This window comes from Urocitellus parryii, chromosome 2 (genome assembly GCF_045843805.1).
Source record: "Urocitellus parryii isolate mUroPar1 chromosome 2, mUroPar1.hap1, whole genome shotgun sequence".
NCBI lineage: Eukaryota > Metazoa > Chordata > Mammalia > Rodentia > Sciuridae > Urocitellus > Urocitellus parryii.
This window is the reverse complement of record NC_135532.1, coordinates 223,328,592-223,347,973: the sequence shown is the minus strand read 5'-3', so window position 1 is coordinate 223,347,973 and position 19,382 is coordinate 223,328,592. Positions and strand designations below refer to the sequence as shown.

General features: G+C 59.5%; 1 protein-coding gene across 1 annotated transcript in view; it reads right to left on the bottom strand.

The window, feature by feature from the left end:
• Positions 1-384: 384 nt before the first annotated feature.
• Abcg1 (ATP binding cassette subfamily G member 1) overlaps positions 385-19,382 on the bottom strand; it is a 57,038-nt gene continuing 38,040 nt past the window's right edge. The window contains exons 4-15 of the mRNA XM_026379428.2: positions 18,811-18,943; positions 16,714-16,764; positions 12,134-12,279; positions 10,707-10,830; positions 10,360-10,474; positions 8,672-8,820; positions 8,417-8,518; positions 7,476-7,644; positions 6,638-6,738; positions 6,383-6,541; positions 3,102-3,220; positions 385-2,009 (exon numbers count right to left, since the gene is read on the bottom strand). Of these exons, the coding sequence (XP_026235213.1) occupies positions 1,781-2,009; positions 3,102-3,220; positions 6,383-6,541; positions 6,638-6,738; positions 7,476-7,644; positions 8,417-8,518; positions 8,672-8,820; positions 10,360-10,474; positions 10,707-10,830; positions 12,134-12,279; positions 16,714-16,764; positions 18,811-18,943 (1,597 nt within the window). The 3' untranslated portion in view covers positions 385-1,780. The remainder of the gene's footprint in view (positions 2,010-3,101; positions 3,221-6,382; positions 6,542-6,637; positions 6,739-7,475; positions 7,645-8,416; positions 8,519-8,671; positions 8,821-10,359; positions 10,475-10,706; positions 10,831-12,133; positions 12,280-16,713; positions 16,765-18,810; positions 18,944-19,382) is intronic.

The following is a 19,382-nucleotide window of genomic DNA, read 5'->3' as shown; positions in this document are numbered from 1 at the left end:
TGGACAGCCCGAGATCTGTCCCAGAGATCTGTCCCTTGGAAGGACCCCAATCAGATCCTTATTTATTAAGGGAAAAAAATCTGTCACAGTGGAAATTGGAAATGGGGAAGCAGAAACTTCTAGGTAGAGAATCCCTTCAGAGAGCTTTGGTGCTCTTGGGAAACAGATTCTAAATCTAGAGGAACCTCAGGGTCCCTGCTGAACTTGCCGAGGTATGGCACTGCAGTCTCAGGCTCTGCCAGAAGGGAGCTGCCTTTGGAGCACATGTCCTGTGGGCCTGTGGCACTGCCCCTTGCAGGAAGGCTCCATGAGCGCCGGGGGTGGGGGTGGGGGTGGGGGCTTCTGGGCTGGCCCCGCCTGGGGGTCTCTGAGGCTCTACACAGGGCTTTCGCTTTTCCAACTCCATTCCCAGGCCTCCCCTGTGAGCAACGTCTCACACTTGAAATCAAATGAAGACTTTTATAAAGGCAAAGTTTGACCCTGGTTCCAAACTGAATCTAGAAGGCCATATCTGTATAGAACAAGCAAACTTAAAACTACACTTTACTTGCATTTCGATTGGATTTACTAAAAATGATCAAGGAGTGAAAAAAATAAAAAGACTCTCTCAGCATTTTCCAACCAGATGCACGTGGAAGTAAAATCCAGACACGTTCCATTCTCTACCAGCAGGGAACGAAAGCTTTGGGGCCACGAGCGAGGGACCTCAGAACCTTCTGGAGCGGGAAGAGACCTTGCGCATGGTCTAGTGCAATTATTTACAGGCGAGGACACTGGCTCAGAGAGGTTAGCGACCTGCCCACGCAAAACACAGCCTTCACAGGAGAGGGCTCTAGCACAGGTGTTCTGGAAAAAGAAGGGTCTCATGGCACCTCTGGTCCAGCTGTCCCCTCACCAGCTGCTCCAGCTGACTCATCTCCCCAGGCCACAGCTGCAACTCCCCTAAGCTCAGCTTCCCAGGTTCTGCGGAGGTAGATGGTGTGGGAGAGGAGCCAGGAGGAGACCTCTTTAGAAATCAACAGGGGTTATCTTCTTTTTTAGGAAAAATGAAGGTGGTCAGAAAGTTAGGAAGAAACAATGTAGTCTGCTTAAAATAAGAAGCACATGGGAATGAAAAGGGCTTGCAAGAGGTGGCCACTTGGTCCGACAGCTGTGGTCAGCTGGGCAGTGCTGCCTGGGGAGTGGGGTGCTGTGGAGCCACTCCTCCTGCAGTGGCACCTGGACCTTTCACGGACCCACTCTGGCATCAGGCTGAACCCCTGTCCCTCTACACAGAGCGTGGCATTTACCCTGGGTAAGTCCTCAGCAAGTGCTAAAAAGATACAGTTTCTTAAAATGAATGCGATTTATCAACTTTTGGCTGGAAAAGTGACTCTGATGGATGGAGAAGAGACAAACCTCAGGAAGATGACCTTGAGAAACCGCAGTCCTAATGTGGGGTCCTGCCCTCGCACTTCCTGCCCCAGGACATCCAGCTCCCAGGCAACCTCAGGGAGGACTAGCGTCACTGGGCCTCAGGAAGAGCCTTACCGCGGGAGCCCCTTGTCACCAGCTGTGGTGGTTTTAAATCCTGTGTGTAAAAAAACGAACCTTTCTACATCTTCCTAGTTACAGCTAGAAAAGGTGATGGAGAGAAGAACCGACCCAGCCGGGCGGAGGCGCAAACTCAGAGCCCTCCAGCCCGCATGGTCTCCAGTCTCGTCTCGGGCGCAGGCCGCGCGGTGACTCGGGGGGCCCTTGGCCACATGTCTCATTCGCTCCTTGCAGCCGTCCGGGGCTTTTACCTCTCTGCCTGGATCTTGTACCGCAGGACAAAATAGGCGATGAGGCGCAGGGAGATGAAGAAAACCCCAAGGACGATGAAGTCCAGGTACAGCTTGGCGTTCTCCACGTCCAGCTCGCGCAAGATGGCCTCCGACTTCTGGAAGTGGCAGGTCTCGTCGATGTCGCAGTGCAGGTCCTCTCGGTCCAGCCCGTAGATGGACAGGATGACGCCCTCGAAGCCATACCTGGGGAGGAAAGCACCGGCATGGGGCCGCCCGCCTGCTCAGCCGCTCCCAGGCCAGTCTGCTGCCCGACTCCCCGCAGGCCTCCAGACCCCCACAGCTTTCTTTCCGGAAGCTTCTGAGCTTCTCAACAGGGCCCTGAGCTGAGCCCAAGAAACAGCCCCACTAGGCTTCTTCCCAATTTTGTTTCCTCCAGCAAAACGCAACGGGATGAGCAGATGCACCCACTCAGTGGCAAATGAGCTGACGGACACTGGATTCCTTCCAACACTGCGCACCTTTTAATGGTGAGATGTGACCGGGGGCTGGACACCCTGGCCTGGACATACAAGCACTGGGATAAAACGCTGTGTACCCTCTGTGCTCGCCTCGCCCAGCCAGAACAAAAACACTCGTTTTCAGACTAAAGACCAGGCCTCTGGTTTGCTGGGCTGCACACACGTGTTTTGGGAAAGCCTTCTGCGGGGCTTTGTGTCGGCTTCCTTTCCTGAACAGCGCACCTGGGTCTGCGCTGACCTTTCAGAAGAGCAGCACTTGTGCCCAGCTCGGACTGTGTGTGTCACCTGGACTGGCTGCAGTGGGGGCGAGTGAAGCTCTAAAGTTGGGCACTGTCCACAGAAGGGCCACATGCCAAGAGCCACTCAGAAACCACGGTCCCTGGGCCTGAGGCTCTTGTGCAGTGACGCTGGGATGTTTGCAAGATGACCTGTTCCCCGTGGATTTCCTCTTGACATTTACCAGCCACCAGGACCTTGTTGTGACTCTTTCCAAGTAAAATACAGAAGCCGCCCAAGGTGGCTCCCAGACACACCCGAATATGAGGGCGCACAGGGGCTTCTCCAGGGTCTGATGTCCCTGCTCTGTGTGTGTACATCGTGTGGGTGCGTGTGTGTGCGTGTGCATGCACGTATGTGTGCAGGTGTTGGTGAGGGTGGGGCACACCCTCACCAAACTAGGAAATGAATGAAAGGCACAGACGCCCCTGCTCTGGGATGCGCTTGGCTGGTGGGCACAAAGTGGCCTCTGTGAACACAAGCTCATTAGCAGTGATGTGACCCTGTCACTTCACACCCTCCCTGCCACTGCCCACGCTACCTGACGTAGGAGATGTAGGACATCCACTGCAGGTACGTCGGGATGGTGTCGAAGCTGACGAAGAACCCTGAGAACAGGAGGACCGGGATGGCCGTCACAGGACCCACGAACGTCGCCACCTGGGGACAGGGCAGGGACACAGGACTTACTGGGGGAAACTGGGGAGTCCTCCTGAGTTCCTGCACAGTGGCCTTGAGGACAGTCACCCTCGGCTAGAAGATGAGCCCCAAAGGGCTAGAGTTTTCATGAGCTGACCGGAAGCAGGCCGGCAGCAGAGAGCATGGCCTCAGGGCCGGGGCTGGTCTCCTGCAGAGTGGCTTGCCCAGCCCGGCTGAGGAGGGGAGTGGGAGGGAAGCATCCTCCAGCAAGGTGGCCAGTGTCTTCTGGGAAGGCGACCAGCGTGCCTGAGGGGGGCAGGCCTGCACCATCCCTGGAGCTGACCCCTGGGTGGTACCTCTGTGTCCGGGGACCCTCTTTGGGATACCTTGGTCCCTAAGCCAGACTGATGCCAGGTCCCCTGCAGGTCCCACTAGAAGACACCCCCCTCAGGGGGCAGCTGAGGACAGCGCCTGCTCACCAGGTCCTGAGGGCAGGGCTCCAGCCTCTCCCAGGCATGGCGCACCTAGGGCTGTCACCACCTGGGTGACAGCAGCACAGCACAGGGGCTTGACTTACAGTCCACTCACAATTCACCGGGGGCAGGTATGCGTGCAAGTGTGGTGTGTGCAAGGTGGGTGTGTGTGGGTGTGTGTGGTATATGGTGTATACGTGCATGTGTGTTGTGCTGTGTGTGGTGCAAGGTGTATTTGGTTGTGTGGTATGAGGTACGTATATTTATAGTGTGGTACGTGTGCTGTGTGTCATGTGTAGGGTGTGTATGTGCAGCATGTGGTATGAGTGGTATGTGCACCTGTGGCATGTGTGTGTGTTGTGTGTATATATGTGTATATCTGTGGTATGTGTAGAGCATGTATCTATGGTGTGTGTAGTATATGTGGATACGTGGTGTGTGTAGTATATGTATCTGTGGGGTGGTGTGTGTGTGGTGTGTATACATGGTGTGTATAGTGTATGTGTATCTGTGGTGTGTGTAGTATATGTATCTAGGGTGTGTGTGATGTGTACCCATGATATGTGTAGTGTATGTGCCTATATATTGTGTACAGTGTGAGTGTATCTGTGGTGTGTGCAGTGTATGTGTATTTCTGGTGTGTGTGGTGTGTATCTGTGGTGTGTGTGTATGTGTGCATTTGCAGTATGTGTGGCATGTGTGTGGTCTTTATCTGTGGTGTGTGTGATATGTGTATCTGTGGTATGCATGGAGTATGTGTGACTTGTGTATATCTGTGGGGTGTGTGTGTATCTGGTGTGTTTACTGTATGTGTGTATCTATGGTGTGTATCTGTGGTATGTATGGTGTGTATCTAAGGTGTGTGTGTGTGTGCAACATGTGTGTATCTGTGGTGTGTGTGTATATTGTGTGTGTACTGTATGTATGTATCTATGGTGTGTATCTGTGGTGTGTGTGTGTGGTGTGTATCTAGTGTGTGTACTGTATGTGTGTATCTATGGTGTGTATCTGTGGTGTGTGTGACATGTGTGTTATCTACGCTTTGTGTGTGCGACGACTGTGTGTATCTGTGGTGGGTGTACTGTATGTGTGTTATCTATGGCGTGTATCTGTGGTATGTGTGTGTGACATGTGTGGTGTGTGTGTGTGACGTGTGTGTTATCTACGCTGTGTGTGTGTGACGACTGTGTGTATCTGTGGTGGGTGTACTGTATGTGTGTTATCTATGGCGTGTATCTGTGGTATGTGTGTGTGACATGTGTGGTGTGCATGTGTGACATGTGTGTTATCTACTCTGTGTGTGTGTGATGACTGTGTGTATCTGTGGTGGGTGTACTGTATGTGTGTTATCTATGGTGTGTGTGGTGTATCTGTGGTGTTTGTGTGTGTGACGTGTGTTATCTATGCTGTGTGTGTGTGACGTGTGTGTACCTGCAGTGTGTGTGTGTGGTGGGTGTGAGGGGAACAGGGGTGTCAGGGGGCATCCTGGCCCAGGTGGCCTGGTGGGTGTGTGCAGGGCTGTGGGTGGAGCTGCCCTGGGTGCGGCCGGCCCTGGAGCAGGACACTGAGGCCGGCCCTGGAGCAGGACACTGAGGCTGGCCCTGGAGCAGGACACTGAGGCCGGCCCTGGAGCAGGACACTGAGGCCGGCCCTGGAGCAGGACACTGAGGCTGGCCCTGGAGCAGGACACTGAGGCCCGCAGGGCCGGCAGCAGGGCTGCGTGGGATCCTGAGGCAGGCTGCCTGGTGGGCGAGAGGCAGCAGGAGGCCTGGGCAGCTTGCTGGGCAGCAGGTGAACTGGACAGAAAGTGCTCCTGAGGTGCGGGAGGCGCCCAGCTGGTGTGAGTAGGAGCCGTGGGGAGGTGCAGTGTCCCCAGAGGGCGGGAGGGGAAGCCAGGCCTCTGGGGGCTGGGCCAGCATGGCAGGCTCAGAGTGTGCCCTCAGCGCTCAGGGCCGTTTAGAGGAGGGGGTACGGGTGTCCCTGTGGCCTGGCTGGGGCGGGCGCCTAGCACCTTCTCTGGAGTGTCATCTTTCAACCTTGTCACAATGCCACGAGGCGGACACCACCGCCGTCCCACCCACAGGCGAGGAGACGAAGGCCCCAGAGGCTAAGCCGCTGCTGGCGGTGGACAATCCAGGAACTGTCCGGGACCTCAGGGCCTCGCAGCACATAGTGAACCTGCAGGTCTCATTCCCAAGGATAGGACTGGCCCGAGACCCTGAGCTGGAGGTGTGGTTTGGCAGGTCCAGGGGGGGGTGGAACCAGGCTTCTTGAGACAACAGGGATGGGGCAGGGTGGGGAGCAGGTGCATGTCCCAGGGATGGCTGAGTAGCGCAGACCCAACCATGTTGCAGGGACTGGGGGCTTGGCTAGAGCCAGCTGTGTGACCCCAACAAGTCCCTTTGCCTTTCTGGGCCTCAGTCTCCCCACCCGTAAAATGGTGTGTTTGGGACTAAGTGAGCTAAGGTTTAGCAACAGTGGAGAGGCATGACAGCATGCAGCAGGCGCTCCATAAGTGCACATGCTGTAGCCACTGTCTGCTGTCAGTGCACCTCTCCTGGCCACCCAGAACCATGCCTTCCTCCCCTTGGGACCAACCTGGTCAGGGCAGAACTCAGAGGAAGGTCTCAGGGAGGGTGGGAGCCCCCTGGGCATCGGGGCCAGGCAGGCGGGTGGAGGAAGCCCACCCGCAGCGCTGCCCTGCAGGTACCTGCAGGGACGTGGAGGCTGCTCCGATCAGCAGGCCTAGAGACTGAGCCACGAGGGAGGTCATGGTGCCCAGCGCAGCAAAGAGGACAAAGCGCACAGCGTCCGACGGCTGCGAGGTCATCCAGTACACGATGCTGCAGTAGGCCACGGGGAACATGACCTGGGGACAACAGAGCCCGTCAGCCCTGGACAGCCCCACCTGCTTCCAGACCTCCCACCCTCGGCCCAGCCTCCAAAGGGCAGCCCGTGGACACACCTGGAAGGGGACGTCGGCCATGGTCTTGGCCAGGTAGTAGGCCTTCAGGCTGTACCAGTAGTTCAGGTGTTCCCGAAGGAAGACGCCCATCTCCAGGGGAACTAGGGGACAACGCAGAAGAGAGGGTCACAAGGCAGTCCCGACAGCACCTCGGGCTGAGCCACGGGCGCCCAGCACGGCACCTGCCTGCACCGGGCCTCTCCAGGCTCAGCACAAGATGAAGGGCTTGGCAGCCTGGGGAATCGCCAGCCCTCCCCGAGCCAGAGCGGTGGTGAACAGGGCGGTGAGGAGACCCTGCCTGGATCTCGCTCCCTCTACCTCCTGGGGCCCAATCAGGCTGCCCATCCCGTGGGCTGAGGGCACACTGCTCTTGGAGACTCAGGACAGCTCAGGCAGGACGCCTGTGTGTGGGTCCTGTGGGGCAGCAGCTGTCCACCATGCAGCGCAAGATGGTCAACAGCAGGCTAGAATTGCCTGGAATTCCATCCCAAAGCACCTGTCCATCCCAAAGCACGCATCCCAGGCCATGCCCACACTGAACTGCAGGTGCTTACGTAGCTGTGTGAGGGCTCCGGATTAGAAACCCTAGGGAAATGTCCCTCCACCTCCGTCTACTGTGTCTGACCGTCTTCCCTTAGAGATTCGGTCCTTTGGCGTCAACACCATATTTTGGTGTCTAACAGCAAATACAATAAAACCTGCATCTGTCCACATATAAATGGACTTTAAAGAAACAGGACCCTGGTTCAGAGAACCCATCTACTGGCCAGGCTGGCCCCGGCCCCCACTGCTGGGTAGGAATCCAGGGACCGGAGGGCGGGGCGTGGGCGTCACTCACAGGTCAGAACGGTGGGCATGAGGGCGGCAAACATGAGGAAGAGCATGGAGAAGAAGAGGAAGCCAGAGTTGCTCAACACCTTCTTGGCTTCATTCCCGATGCCCAGGTAGAGCAGGCCAATGAGGAGGCCGATCCCGATGTGGGAGGTGATCCGCAGGTGCGTCAGGACCTGGGCGGACACAGACCTTACCCTGTGCAGGAGCCTGGCTTCTGGGCTGGGGGTCTGGCATGCCATCCCTCAGGCCCCAGGGAAACAAGCCCTCGCCCTTGCCCAAGCCACAGGCGTGTCCTGCGCGGCCAGCTCTGTGGCGTCAGGGAGTGCTGACTACCATATTCACTTCTCCCAAGGCCAGCTAACAGGAAGGGGCCAGGGCAGCGGGGAGAGCAGGCTGGGGATTGGCAGGCCTGCACTGCAGACCATGGGCTGCGCACCTGCCTCTCCCAGCCAGGTGGCCAGCCTGTCCACTTACACGGCTGGTGTTATCAGGGCACCCACTCACCCACTCCTTCCCTATCAGGGGCCGCTGACCCGCCCAGTGCTCACACCTTGGGCTGCTCTTCTGAGGGGGTGCACTCTCCTTCCACCCTGATGGGGGCTCGGCCACCTGGCCTGTTTGGACCATGAGCACCAGTGACCACTGCTGCCCCCTTGCTTCCCTCTTGCACTGCCCCCTCTGTGAGGCTCCAGGAGGACAGTCCAGATGGGAGCTGTTCCTCTGTCCCCAGCCCCAGGACAAGACAGATGGGGCTGAGCTGCCACCCCCCCCCAGCACCAGCCAGACATGCACTGGCTCGTGTGGACAGACGTCTTGGGATCGTCTGTCACCACAGTGACAGACAGCAGTGACAGAGGACTAATGCAAGTGGCAGAAAAGCCACCTGGAAGCTGGGTCGGGTGAGTCCAGAGAAGGGCCCGCGGGAGGCCCAGAGGACGCTCTTACCGAGTCCCTCATGATGCTGAGGAAGGTCCTTCTGAAGAGGATGCAGAACTGGGTGAGGCAGCTGGCGGAGAAGCTGTGGCAGCCCTCCATGGAGGCAGAATCCTGGGGACACGGCGGGAAGGGCACGGGTGAGCCCCCAGACGGCCACGCCTCCATGCGAAGCAGGGGTACCCACGTGCGGGGGTGGGGGGGAACCTTGGGCTCTGGGGCCTGCGTCACCTGTCCCCATCCCGTCAACCCATGTGCCTGCTTTACCTCTTCGGGGGGCCGGTGCCAGAGGAAGGGGTTCACCTCGGCGTCCCCGACGAGGTCTCTCTTGTAGTCGGAGTCGCACAGGCCCTCGCGCACGGCTCTCACCAGGCGGCCGTTCTGATCGCCGTACTCGCCCGACGCCACCTCCATGACTGCCGGGACACAGGGGGTGGGTTAGACCAGGCCCGCGACAGGTGCGCCACCGCAGGACGGGGACACAGGCTCCCTGGGGCCTGTGGAGGGCCTAGGCAGCGTCCCAGCAGTCCCCGAGACGCCCCTGGTGACGGCAGTGGTGGAGGCCACATCATTCACCAGCCAGCACCTGGCCCTCAAAGCCCCAGCATGGCTGTAGGACATCGGCAGGTGGACAGCAGGGTCAGGGGGCCTGGAAAGCCCGGCTAGGGCCTTACTCCCCCAGCTCACTGAATGCCTTCCGGGCCACACCCTGCAGGCAGCAGGCTCCTCTGCCAAGAGCTCACCTGGGCTGTGTACCAAGCCCACGGAGTCCCAGGAGACCACGGAGGAGGAACGCCCACCACCGCATGGTGTGCTGGGTGCCCGAGGCCATGGGACAGCCGCCCGTACCCTCAGGTCCTGGTGCAGTGCCACCCCGGCCTCCCTCCCCCAGCGTCCAGACTCGCTTGGTCGAGCTCCCTTCTGCCTCGGCCTCCTCTGCCCACCCCACTCCTGGACAGAGGCCTCTGCACTCTCCAACCTTCTGCTCCCCAGCTTCCTCCCTGTGCCCTGCCCTGGTTCCCACTGGACACCATCCCGCCTGATGCCCAAAGCTCCCTGTCCCCAGCGGTGTGCTCTCTTCCTAGGCTGGAAGCTGGGTGCCAAGCACTCCCACATAAATCCCTGCTCCAGGCCACGCTGGGTGGCCAGGCGAGGTCTCCAAGCTCCGGCTGTCCCCCACCCACCCGGGGCCACAGCCCTGGGCTCCCCTCCCAGCAGAGCATGCTGAGGGAGCACCTTGTCTCCCAGGGCCTCTGCACCCTCCCGGGTGCCCATTTCTTCTCCTCCTGCCGCCCTTCCTCTGCAAGCTCACCTCCATGCAGGCTTTGGGTCCCACCTCCCTTCCCCTGCCCACCTGTCCCTTCTCCCCGGTGGAACTCTGGTTTATAAACTCTGGACTATAAACGAGTTCCACCACGGCTTCTAAAAATGCTCAAGCCTTCCCTCTGATCAGCGCTGTCCCTCACCTCCCGCTTCCTTCCAGCGTCCCTGTCTCCCTGTCTCTCCCCTCCTGCGTCATCGCAGCCTGCCTCTCGGGAGTGAGAAGATTCCCAGGAGCAGTGCCTGCTAAGCCTGACTTGGAAATCATGGCACGGCAGTCATGGGATTCCGGGGCGGAAGGCCAGAGTTCTAAAGAAATCTGACTGAGAGAGAGGCTGAGGCAGGAAGACGGGGGGATGTCTACCTGGAGCCTCAGTGTGACCTGGGGAAGGGTCTTCACAGGGGATCAGTCATGGATCGGAGAGGAGTTTATCCTGGATGTAGGGTGGGCCCTAACTCCAGGGACCAGTGACATCATGAGGTGAGGACACAGAGCTTGCCATCAGATATGTCCACCAGGAGACAAGGAAACTTCCTTGTTCTCTACAAATTCCACCCAGATGGCCCCCGAGCCACTTGGGGGACAGTCGAGCAATGTGAAGCCCCTCCTCCCAGCTGGTCTGGGCGCCACTCACCAAAATCTGCCGGGTTGTGGTAGGTGGGGCAGTTCAGGCCCAAGCCCCTCAAGTACGGCACCAGGTTGGAGACCTTCCCCCGGTACACACATTGTCCTTGACTTAGGACGTAAAGCTGAGGACAGTGAGGAAAGAGAAGGCACCCATTGGCCTCGATGACCACAGTGGCAGAGGCTTCCCGACAGCCAGGCATCAGACACCCAGGACTCATGGGAGGGGAGTGACCGGCCAGCCTCAACCTGGCTGGGAGGCCGGGGTGGGGGTCTGGGGCAGGGGTCCAGGGTGGGGGCTAGGAGGGGCCCAGGCAGTAGCTGGGAGAGGTCCAGGAGGGTGCTGGGAACTCATACCTGGTCGAAGAGCTCAAAGAGCTTGGCACTGGGCTGGTGGATGGTGCAGACGATGGACCGGCCTCCCTGGGCCAGCCCCTTCATCAGGGACACCACTTGGAAGCAGGAGGCACTGTCCAGGCCGCTGCAAGTCAAGGGTACCATGAGACTCTGGGCAGCAGGGACAAGCCCGCTGCCCCAGGTCCTGGAGGGGCTGGGAAGCCGCTGCCATGGAGGCAGGGGCCAGAGCTGCCACTGCAGGTCCTCAAGGTCAGGCTCTGCTCCGCCTCAGAGCTGCTGAGTGGGCCACAGCAGGGGCTGAGTGTCTTGCGTGCTACTAGGGGACCAGCAAGTCTTGCTGAGGAACTGGGTGGGGCACAGGGGGTCCCCACCTGTCTTGGGAGGGGGACTGCAGAAGTGTAGTTCCGAGAAGCATTCTGGGTAGCAGTTGCAATCCCCTGCCCCTGGGCCCACTGGGGGCAGCACTGGGGACGGGTGTCAGCCACAGAGGGGTGGCTTTGGGCACCTGGGCCAGGCTACACTCTGGCAGGTGCTTCACTGAACACAGGGGGTCTTCCATGGGCTCGCCATGGGCTCTTCTCCAGAAGGTTCTGGGGTGACCTCTCTTCTCCTTCCCCTTCTCAGTGCCCCAGCCCTGTCCACTCCTGCTCCTGTCCCTCCACTCCTCAGGACAGGGCCAGGGCAAGGAGTGTGTGCCCGGAAGCCCCTCGAAGCTCGCCCTCCCAGGACAGGCAGCCTGCTGGAGGAGGGCTGAAGGCGTCTCTGCTTCGCTGTTTCTCAAACACCTTTAGGGAGCTGCCTGAGGTACCACCCGCTGAGGGCGGGCATGGGGCTGGGCTGAGCGGACAGGGTAGATGTGCCCCTCCCTGCAGACAGCCCAGGCTGCTGTCAGGACCTGCTGGCCTTTGGAGAGGGGAGCGAGCAGGCAGGAAGGAGGCGACATGAAATCTGGTTCAAGAGCAGCCCACCTGAACCCTGAGGCTCATTCTTCTGGGGACACTTGAATATGCTGTGACTAGGAAGAGGCAGCCCAACTCATTGCCCGTGGCTCCAGAGCCAGCCTCTCCCCACAGCCTCAAACCTAAGGGGGCATCCCCAGGACTGGCGTCAGGGCTCACTGGCATGGAGTTGGCGAGCCACTCACGGTGGGCTTCCTTCCTGTGGGCTCCTCTGAGCCACTGAAGAGCTGATGCAGTGGCTTCCAGGACACACGGGGGGCCTGGCCAGGGTGGCTGTGCACGGGGAACTCCGTGTCACGTTTCCCTCAGATCAGCTCCCAGCATCAATGCACGGCACAGGGCCGAGCACGTGTGTGTCTGAGCAGTGGACAGTGAAGCAGCCGCTCTGTCAAGCGCTCAGAGTCCCCGCTGCGCCCAGGCAGGAGGGACGGGCAGGGCCCCTCTAAGAGCAGGCTGGCTCTGGCTTACCTGGTGGGCTCATCGAAGAACATGACTGGAGGGTTGTTGACCAGCTCCAGTGCGATGGCCAGGCGCTTCCGCTGGCCTCCTGATAGGCTCCCTGTCCGGATGTTGGCACAGGACAGCAAGCCAAGTGCCGTCAGGATCTCCTTGACCTGGGGAAGGTAGAACCAAGGCCCCTTTAGGAGCTGCCCTCCTGGTCTCTCTGTCCACTGGGGCCCACGTGCAAAGACTGCCTGCTGCCCACTCTGCTGGACACATGTCACCAGTCCACCCAGGGACCTGCAAACTGGAGTCACCCAAGTGAGCAGCACCTCCAAGTTTGTGGGCAGTGCTGACTTTGGCCAGGGAGGCCGTGATGCCCAGAGGCTGAGACGTGGAGAGGGCCTGAGTCCTCACTTCACTCAGCCTTTAGCAGGTGACCCCAACACCTCCAATTCCAGGCCCAGCCCAGAGCCTGGCACAGAGAAATCATCTGGTAAATATTTGGTCAACTGAGGGATTGACAGACATAAAACTGGATGGATGATCAGGCTGCTGACCAGCACAAAGAGTCACTGTGACCAGTAAATCAAACTACTGCAAAGTCCACGGTGCAGCACTTGGCACATGAGGCCTGTTGCCCATGGCCAGCCACCAGGCGGGTGCCGTGCTTATCGCTCACACAAAGCTTTCGAGCACAGCCCTGCGGTCACCAACTGTGGGGCCCCTCAGGAAACCTGTTGTGCATGCGTCAGTGGAAAACAGCCTCTAATGGCACTGGATGATGATTAGAGCTCCTGTCCACAGGTCCTGGCCCCAGGGACGTGGCTGAGCACTAAGACAGAAACCGTGCACAGAGCCCTCCGTCAGCCCAGGATGGGCCACCTCCAGGTGACTCAGGAGGTCAGCCGTCTCCAGTGGGCACGGGCTGGTTCCTGCTGTCACGACCAGGTGTACCCTGGTGGCTGCTGAGGCCGAATGGGGGGCGCCTTAGAGCTCTCTCCAGAATTTGCCCATCCTTGTCCTCACCCTGGAAGGGCAGCCCTGTACTGGGCCCCTGCAGCCACAGGGAGGGGACCCCAGGACGCGGCTTCTTGGGGAGATGAGGTCACCCGAAAGGAGGACTGTACTTTTGAATTATTTATGCACAGTCAGTGCAAAGTGGAGCTTTGGTGACAAAGAACCAGGACATGGCTGCTGGGCAGGTTCCAATCCTGTTCTGCCTCTCCTGCTGGGGGCCTGTCCTTCTGCCACCCACCACACCTCCACCCCGAGGCCAGCCCTTGTCTGCAATGTGGCGCAGCAGTGGGGCTACGCGGGCTGGTGTCAGAGACGGGCCAGAGGAATGGTGGGCTCTTGTTTATGCGCATTTGCCTAAACAAGCAAATAAAAATCCCTCAGTGCTTATAACTCAGCTCCCCTGGGGGCCTTGGTGACTGCAGGCTTGGCAGCTGCAGAACTGCCCTCGGAGACCTCTCTTGCAGAAGCAGCCTGGTCCGAGGGATGGCCAGGGCCGAGGCACCCTTTCTGGGAAAGGAAGGCTGTGAATAGCACATTCCGCTACCTGCTAGAACATTCCATCCCATTGTGTTTTTACAAGACAAAAACAACAGCCACCCAAGTACAGAGGGGGTTGGGGGGAAGTGAGTCAGGGTGTGGAGCCACTGTGGCTCTGCCCTTGAAGCAGAGCTGCCAGATGGTTCTGGGGGCAGGAGGCTGCACTTGGCCAAGAGGACAGGGTCGGCACAAACCGGGCCTCAGGTGAGGAAGATCTGCAGGGCACAGAACTGCCTGGGGTCCTGCAGGGATGGCAGGTGGGCGCCCTCTCCACAGTCCCCCCAGCACACAAGGTGGAGGGGTGCCAGGGTCCTCGGGGACAGTCGGTCAGAGGGCCTGGGGCCTTCCCTGAGTCACCCGTGCTCTACAAGCCAGCTGAGACGCTCAGGCATCCTTCCCGTCTGCGTCCTAGGCCCGGCCCACAGAGGACACGCAGACGGGAGTCCCGTCTTCTGGAGGCCCCGACACAGCTCCTCCCAGGAGGTACCTCCATTCTCACCAAGGTGCCATCTGTCCCTGGGCCCTTCCACTCTGGCAGGCAGAGTGGGTTCTGTGGCCCTCCTGGAGACACTGACCAGGCCGCCCAGATGAGGGACAGGAACCTGGACTCATGGTGCAAAGTTTTGCGCCATCAAAGACAGAGCTGGTGCGGAAGGCAGAGGGGCCCAAGGGGCAGGGCTTGCCATGGACCCTCCTGTTGGCTGAGGTGTGCACTGCCCACCAACTCCCTGGGGAAGGCCTGCAGAGCCACAGCGGGGGAGGCTGCTGGCCTGGGGGCCTTGGTGACAGGGAAGGGGCGAATTCAGCTGCCACCAGGCCCGTGGCAGGAGTTGGACCTTACATCCCAAGTCAAGGAGGGAAGCTCCGGGTGCTGGGGGAGGAGGCCAGGGTTATCCAGGGCCGAAGGAGCTCCCATGTGCTCAGCTCAGCATCACTGCTTGGCCCTGTTGGCAGCCACCCCCGGGCGCGGGCTGCTCCCCCTCACACCACGACCCTGCACCAGGCCTGTCCTGGGGAGCCCCTCTCCCAGAGGCTCACCCTCGCCTTGTGCCTCCCCCACGCCCAGGGTCAGTGGCCATTCCTGCAGCTTCTCTGTGCAGCCTCTGAAGCTTGTCACTGTGCTGGAGACAACTGTCCAAAGCGGCCCGTGGGACCCAGTGAGGCCACTGCATCCAGCAGGTTGACTGCATTTCTGGCCTCTGTGGAAGGAGGGAGGCTGAAGGACGAGGGTGACCAGGTGTGAGAGTGCTCCTTAGGCCAGTCCTCTGGCCGCTGGATGAGAGGCACTTCTTGACTCTGCAAAAGGAAAGGCTCTGCCTCATGGCGCCTCCGGCTCTTGCCAGTCCTACTCTGGGCCTGCAGCTAGCTGATGGCTTTCCTCCTGGAGAGTGGAGAGGGCCGGGAGGCTAGAGCTGGCCTCGGGACAGGCCGTCCTGACACCGGGTTCTCCTCTGTTCTCTCCCTGGAGCCAAGACTTTCCTTCTCCATCTCAGCAGTCATGCGAGTCAGTCCAGTCTGTGTAACAAAGAGCCCCAGACTGGGGCTTAAACAAGGGAAGGAAGGAATCCTCTCAGGTTCTGGAGGCTGGAAGTCCAAATCAAGGAGCTGGCCGGGCTGTCCCTCCTGGGGCCTCTCTCCACGGCTTGCAGATGGGGTCCCCTTGTCCTCCCAGGGTCAGCCTCTGGGTGCGTCTGTATCCTGGTCTCTTCTGAAGACACCAGTCAGTTGGACCAGGGCCACTGATGACCTCACCTTAGTCACCTCTGTAAAGACCCTGTCTCCAAATACACTCAAATTCAGAGGGACAGGTGTCGGGGCTCCAGCGCCTCTGGGGGACTCAGCCCATAACCCTCCTCTTCACTTAGACACATCTGCGGGGAGCATGAGGAGTCTGCTGCCTAAGTCACGCACTCAGAAAAGCCCGGAGACCACAGAAGGCTGACCGCTCTCAACCTTCCTGATCGGGTCCCAGCCTGGGCCTCCTGCCTCTGTGGCCCCTTGTTCCCCACGTCTCTGTTCTGGGCTGGACTGGTCCACTTTCTTCCCTTCAATCTCAGAACCGGGCTCCACATGGGACATTTTCCAGAGCAACGAGGCATGGGTTTACTTCTCAGAAGTGGGTTCTTGATCCTGTCCCCACGACCAGTGACTGGGATGGCCCAAGAGTCTGAAGGTCACCATGGGGAACAGGGAGGAAGGAGCCCCAGGTGTGCCCAGTACATTCTTTCCACACCCAGGGGGTTTCACTGGGCTTAGCGTTAACTGTTCTGCCCAACACAAGTGGCAACGGCACTCGTGGAGTTGTGACCAACACGTCCGTCCTCAGTGTGTCTGACTGTCCCCATGACTGTCCCAGCTTACACCAACAGGAGCAGCCCCTGGTGTGGACCCTGCCAATCCTGCTTTCTCAGCTGCTGCCCTGTGGCCCTGAAAGGTGGCAGAAGCCAGAGGCAGCTTATAAAAGTGGGATTTATCTTACACTGAAAATCCAGTGGTCCCAGTGCAGAGAAGGAGGGGCTTCCCTGACCACGAGAACTGGCCGGTGCCTCCTGGGAGGCCTTCTGGGGCCGCGGCTGGCCCTGTGCACCTGCGCCCTCCCTTGTCCTCGGGGTGAAAGGAAGAAAAGCAAGTGACGGAAGGGAGAGAGAGTCTCGGGCAGGTGGGAACCTGGTCCTCCCTTCCTAAAGGCTGGCCAGCAACACGCAGCACCAAGCTGCTTCTTGCAGTTGTATGGGGGGGAGGGATGGTTATTTTTAAACCAGTGACTAACAGCTTCATTGTTAGTGTTTTATGAAAAACAGTTCTGTGCAAAGTGTACTGAAGGGCACACTGCTGGGCCCAACGTGAAGCTGGCCGCTTCAGGCCCTCAGTGCTGAGCCTGTCACTCCTGGATGGAGTCCACGCTGCTGCGATGCCCACCCACCCCCCCTGCCACCTGGCTTGGTCTCTGGCTGCTGCAGCCCATGCCCCGTGCTGGGACGCCCCCTCCCACTCGGGAGCAGGAGCAGCAGGGCAAGTCCCAGGAGGGCCACACCCAAAGCCACACTCACCATCTCCCTCCTGCCTTCATCCTTCTCCTGTAGCTTCAGATGTGCTGACACCTGTGGGGACAAGGACAGTGCTGTGGGTGGCCAGCACCAGGGCGAGCCACATCGGGCCATGTCTCTGGGCCACTTGATGGCCACAGGAAATCCCGGAGGCCCCGGCTTCCACGTCCCTTAGCTTTGGCAGGGGAGCAGAGGGAGTCTGGGGGCTCTGGTGTCCCAGGTGGATTCCCTGCTGTACCCACGAGAGAGCTGGTTGTGGGCGACAGAGAAGGGAACCCAGGAGCAGGCCTGAAGACGGGCTGCAGGGACCCGTGGTGTGTCACATCAGCCAAGGCTTGGAATGATCCATGGGGGGAGTCACACCCCAGGAATTGGTACGAGCCACTCAAGCGATGCCCTCTGGCTGGTGTGCACTTAGATCCTGTTACCAGCCCAGCACGGGGCCCTCCGCCACCTGATGAAGCCCTGTGCGGGAACTGCCACGCCCAGCGTCAGCCACCCCCCTGTCTGGGGCAAACCCCAGGCTGCGTGTCCTGGTCTCTCTGCAAACTCCTAGGTCCTCTGTGCCCAGGAATGAGCATGCTGGGCAGCAGGCCATGCCTCCTTGCCCACAGACACTCAGTGCCTGAATGAGAACAGCCCTGCGGCGTCCCCGCTTTCCTCACAAAGCAGCCGGGGAGCAGGGGGTAATCTGAGATCTTAGCCTGTCCCTCTCTGCTGAGTTAGGAACCCTTTGAAATCACAGGTGACACCGTGGGGCTGCCACTCACTGACACCTCTGGAGGACGCTCCGCCCAGGGCCCACCAGAAACCCCTCCAGTGGGGACACCAGAGCAAGCACTGCATCTGCTGGTCGAGAGCCAGCAGACGCAGCTGAGAACGTCCACTGCGGTGCTTGGAGGGCTCCACCCTGCTGGGGACCCTAGGCAGGGACAGGAGAAGGCGGGAAACAGCGAGCACAAAGTGAGCGTGATGGACAGCCACAGCTGTGGGCTGCTTTCCAACCTCCTTTCCGTGGGCGGTACTCAGGTGGCATCTGCTGCCCACAGATGAGTGTAGCCGCACTCACTGTGCCTGGGCCTTTGTAAAAAACATGCTGAAGATGGGTGCAGTGGCCCATGTCTGTAATCCCAGAGGCTCAGGAGGCTGAGGCTGGAGGATCATAAGTTCAAAGCCAGCCTCAGCAACTTAGGGAGGCCCTAAGCAACTCAGCGAGCCCTGTCTCAAAATGAAAAATAAAAAGGGCTGGGGATGTGGCTCTGTGGTTAAGCACCACCCCTGGGTTCAATTCCCAGTACCAATAAAAAGAAAAAAAAATCCAAAAAACAGAAACAGGAGCCCAGAGTCCTGGCATGCGGTGAGGTCATGGATGTCCAGAATACATCCAGGCTCTTGTGGGGGGACTAAGTGAGGACTTAGCAGGCGTGGGAAAAAAACTGACTGGGTGCAATGGCCACAAGCAGTGGGGGAGTCTGGGGCCACGCCTGCCTTCCCACACCCCACTCCCCATTCCAGCTCGCCCTGCTAGATCTGCAGAAACCGAGCCATGCACAGCAGGAGGTCGAGCCCAACCGTGGGAGGAGAGTTTCTGGGGTCAGGTTTGCCTGCAAGAGCCGTGTGCCTTCCCAGCTGGGTGGCCCTGGGTGGCCCTGCTCCACAGCTGGCTTCCTGCAGTCGCACATCTGGTGAAGGCTAGGGCCACATGCATGCTCAACAGGCACTCAACGATCGCAGGCAGGTGAGACGGAGGGGACCAGGTGAGCTGCAACTTGGGCCAAAGACACAGAGTGGCTGATGGAAGCCAACTCCTCAGCCCACGGGGAGGAGGACTTGTGGTTACCATGGAGACCATCACCCACAGCAGTGATCAATAATCTTAGCAACCTGACCGTTGATTTGCCGAATGTGGGCCATTAAGACTCATGGGGGTGGGGATTTGTTTTCCATCCAACTGTCCACACAGCCAGCCTGGGGCTGGACTCCACTGGAGAGAGGCTGTGACTGCAGGGGCCTGGAAGAGTGTCCACCCACGTGCAGCTGTGCTCCTAATGCAGAGGGGCGGGGGCGGGGGCCTGCAGCACTGGCAGGTGGGCAGCTCACCATCATGGCCTCCTGCACGGTGAGGTGCGGCAGCAGCATGTCATCCTGCATGATGTAACAGGACACCTTCCGGAAGCAGCGCAGGTCGCGGGGCATGCCGTTGATGAGGACTGCCCCCTTCATGCCGGTCTCCCTGCAAAGCCAAGGAGACGGGGCCTTCAGGCTGGAGAGGGGTGAACCAAAGAGGAGGGCCTCCCTGCCAGCCTCTTTCCAGCTGGACACAGAGGCATGGGGGGCAGAGAAGGCACCATGCTAACTGGGATGGACCATACAGGGAGAAGGCGCCCTGTAGGAAGAGTCACACGTGAGAGCTCCCCGGGACCCTGCTCCCTGGGACCCCGCTCCCTGGGACCCGCATTGTGGCCAGCAGAAGCCGCTGTGTTTGTTTCCCCTGCTCCTGATGCAGAGGGGCGGGGGCTGGGGCCCGCAGACTGAACGCAGCCACTAGATGGATGTACTCCTGGGCTTGCAGGGTTAGTGAGACTGGCTTCTGCCATCTGTGTGCAGCACAGGCCGCAGCAGCTGCCCTCAGCTAGAGACTGCCGTCAGGGTGGGAAAGACACAGAAGGCGC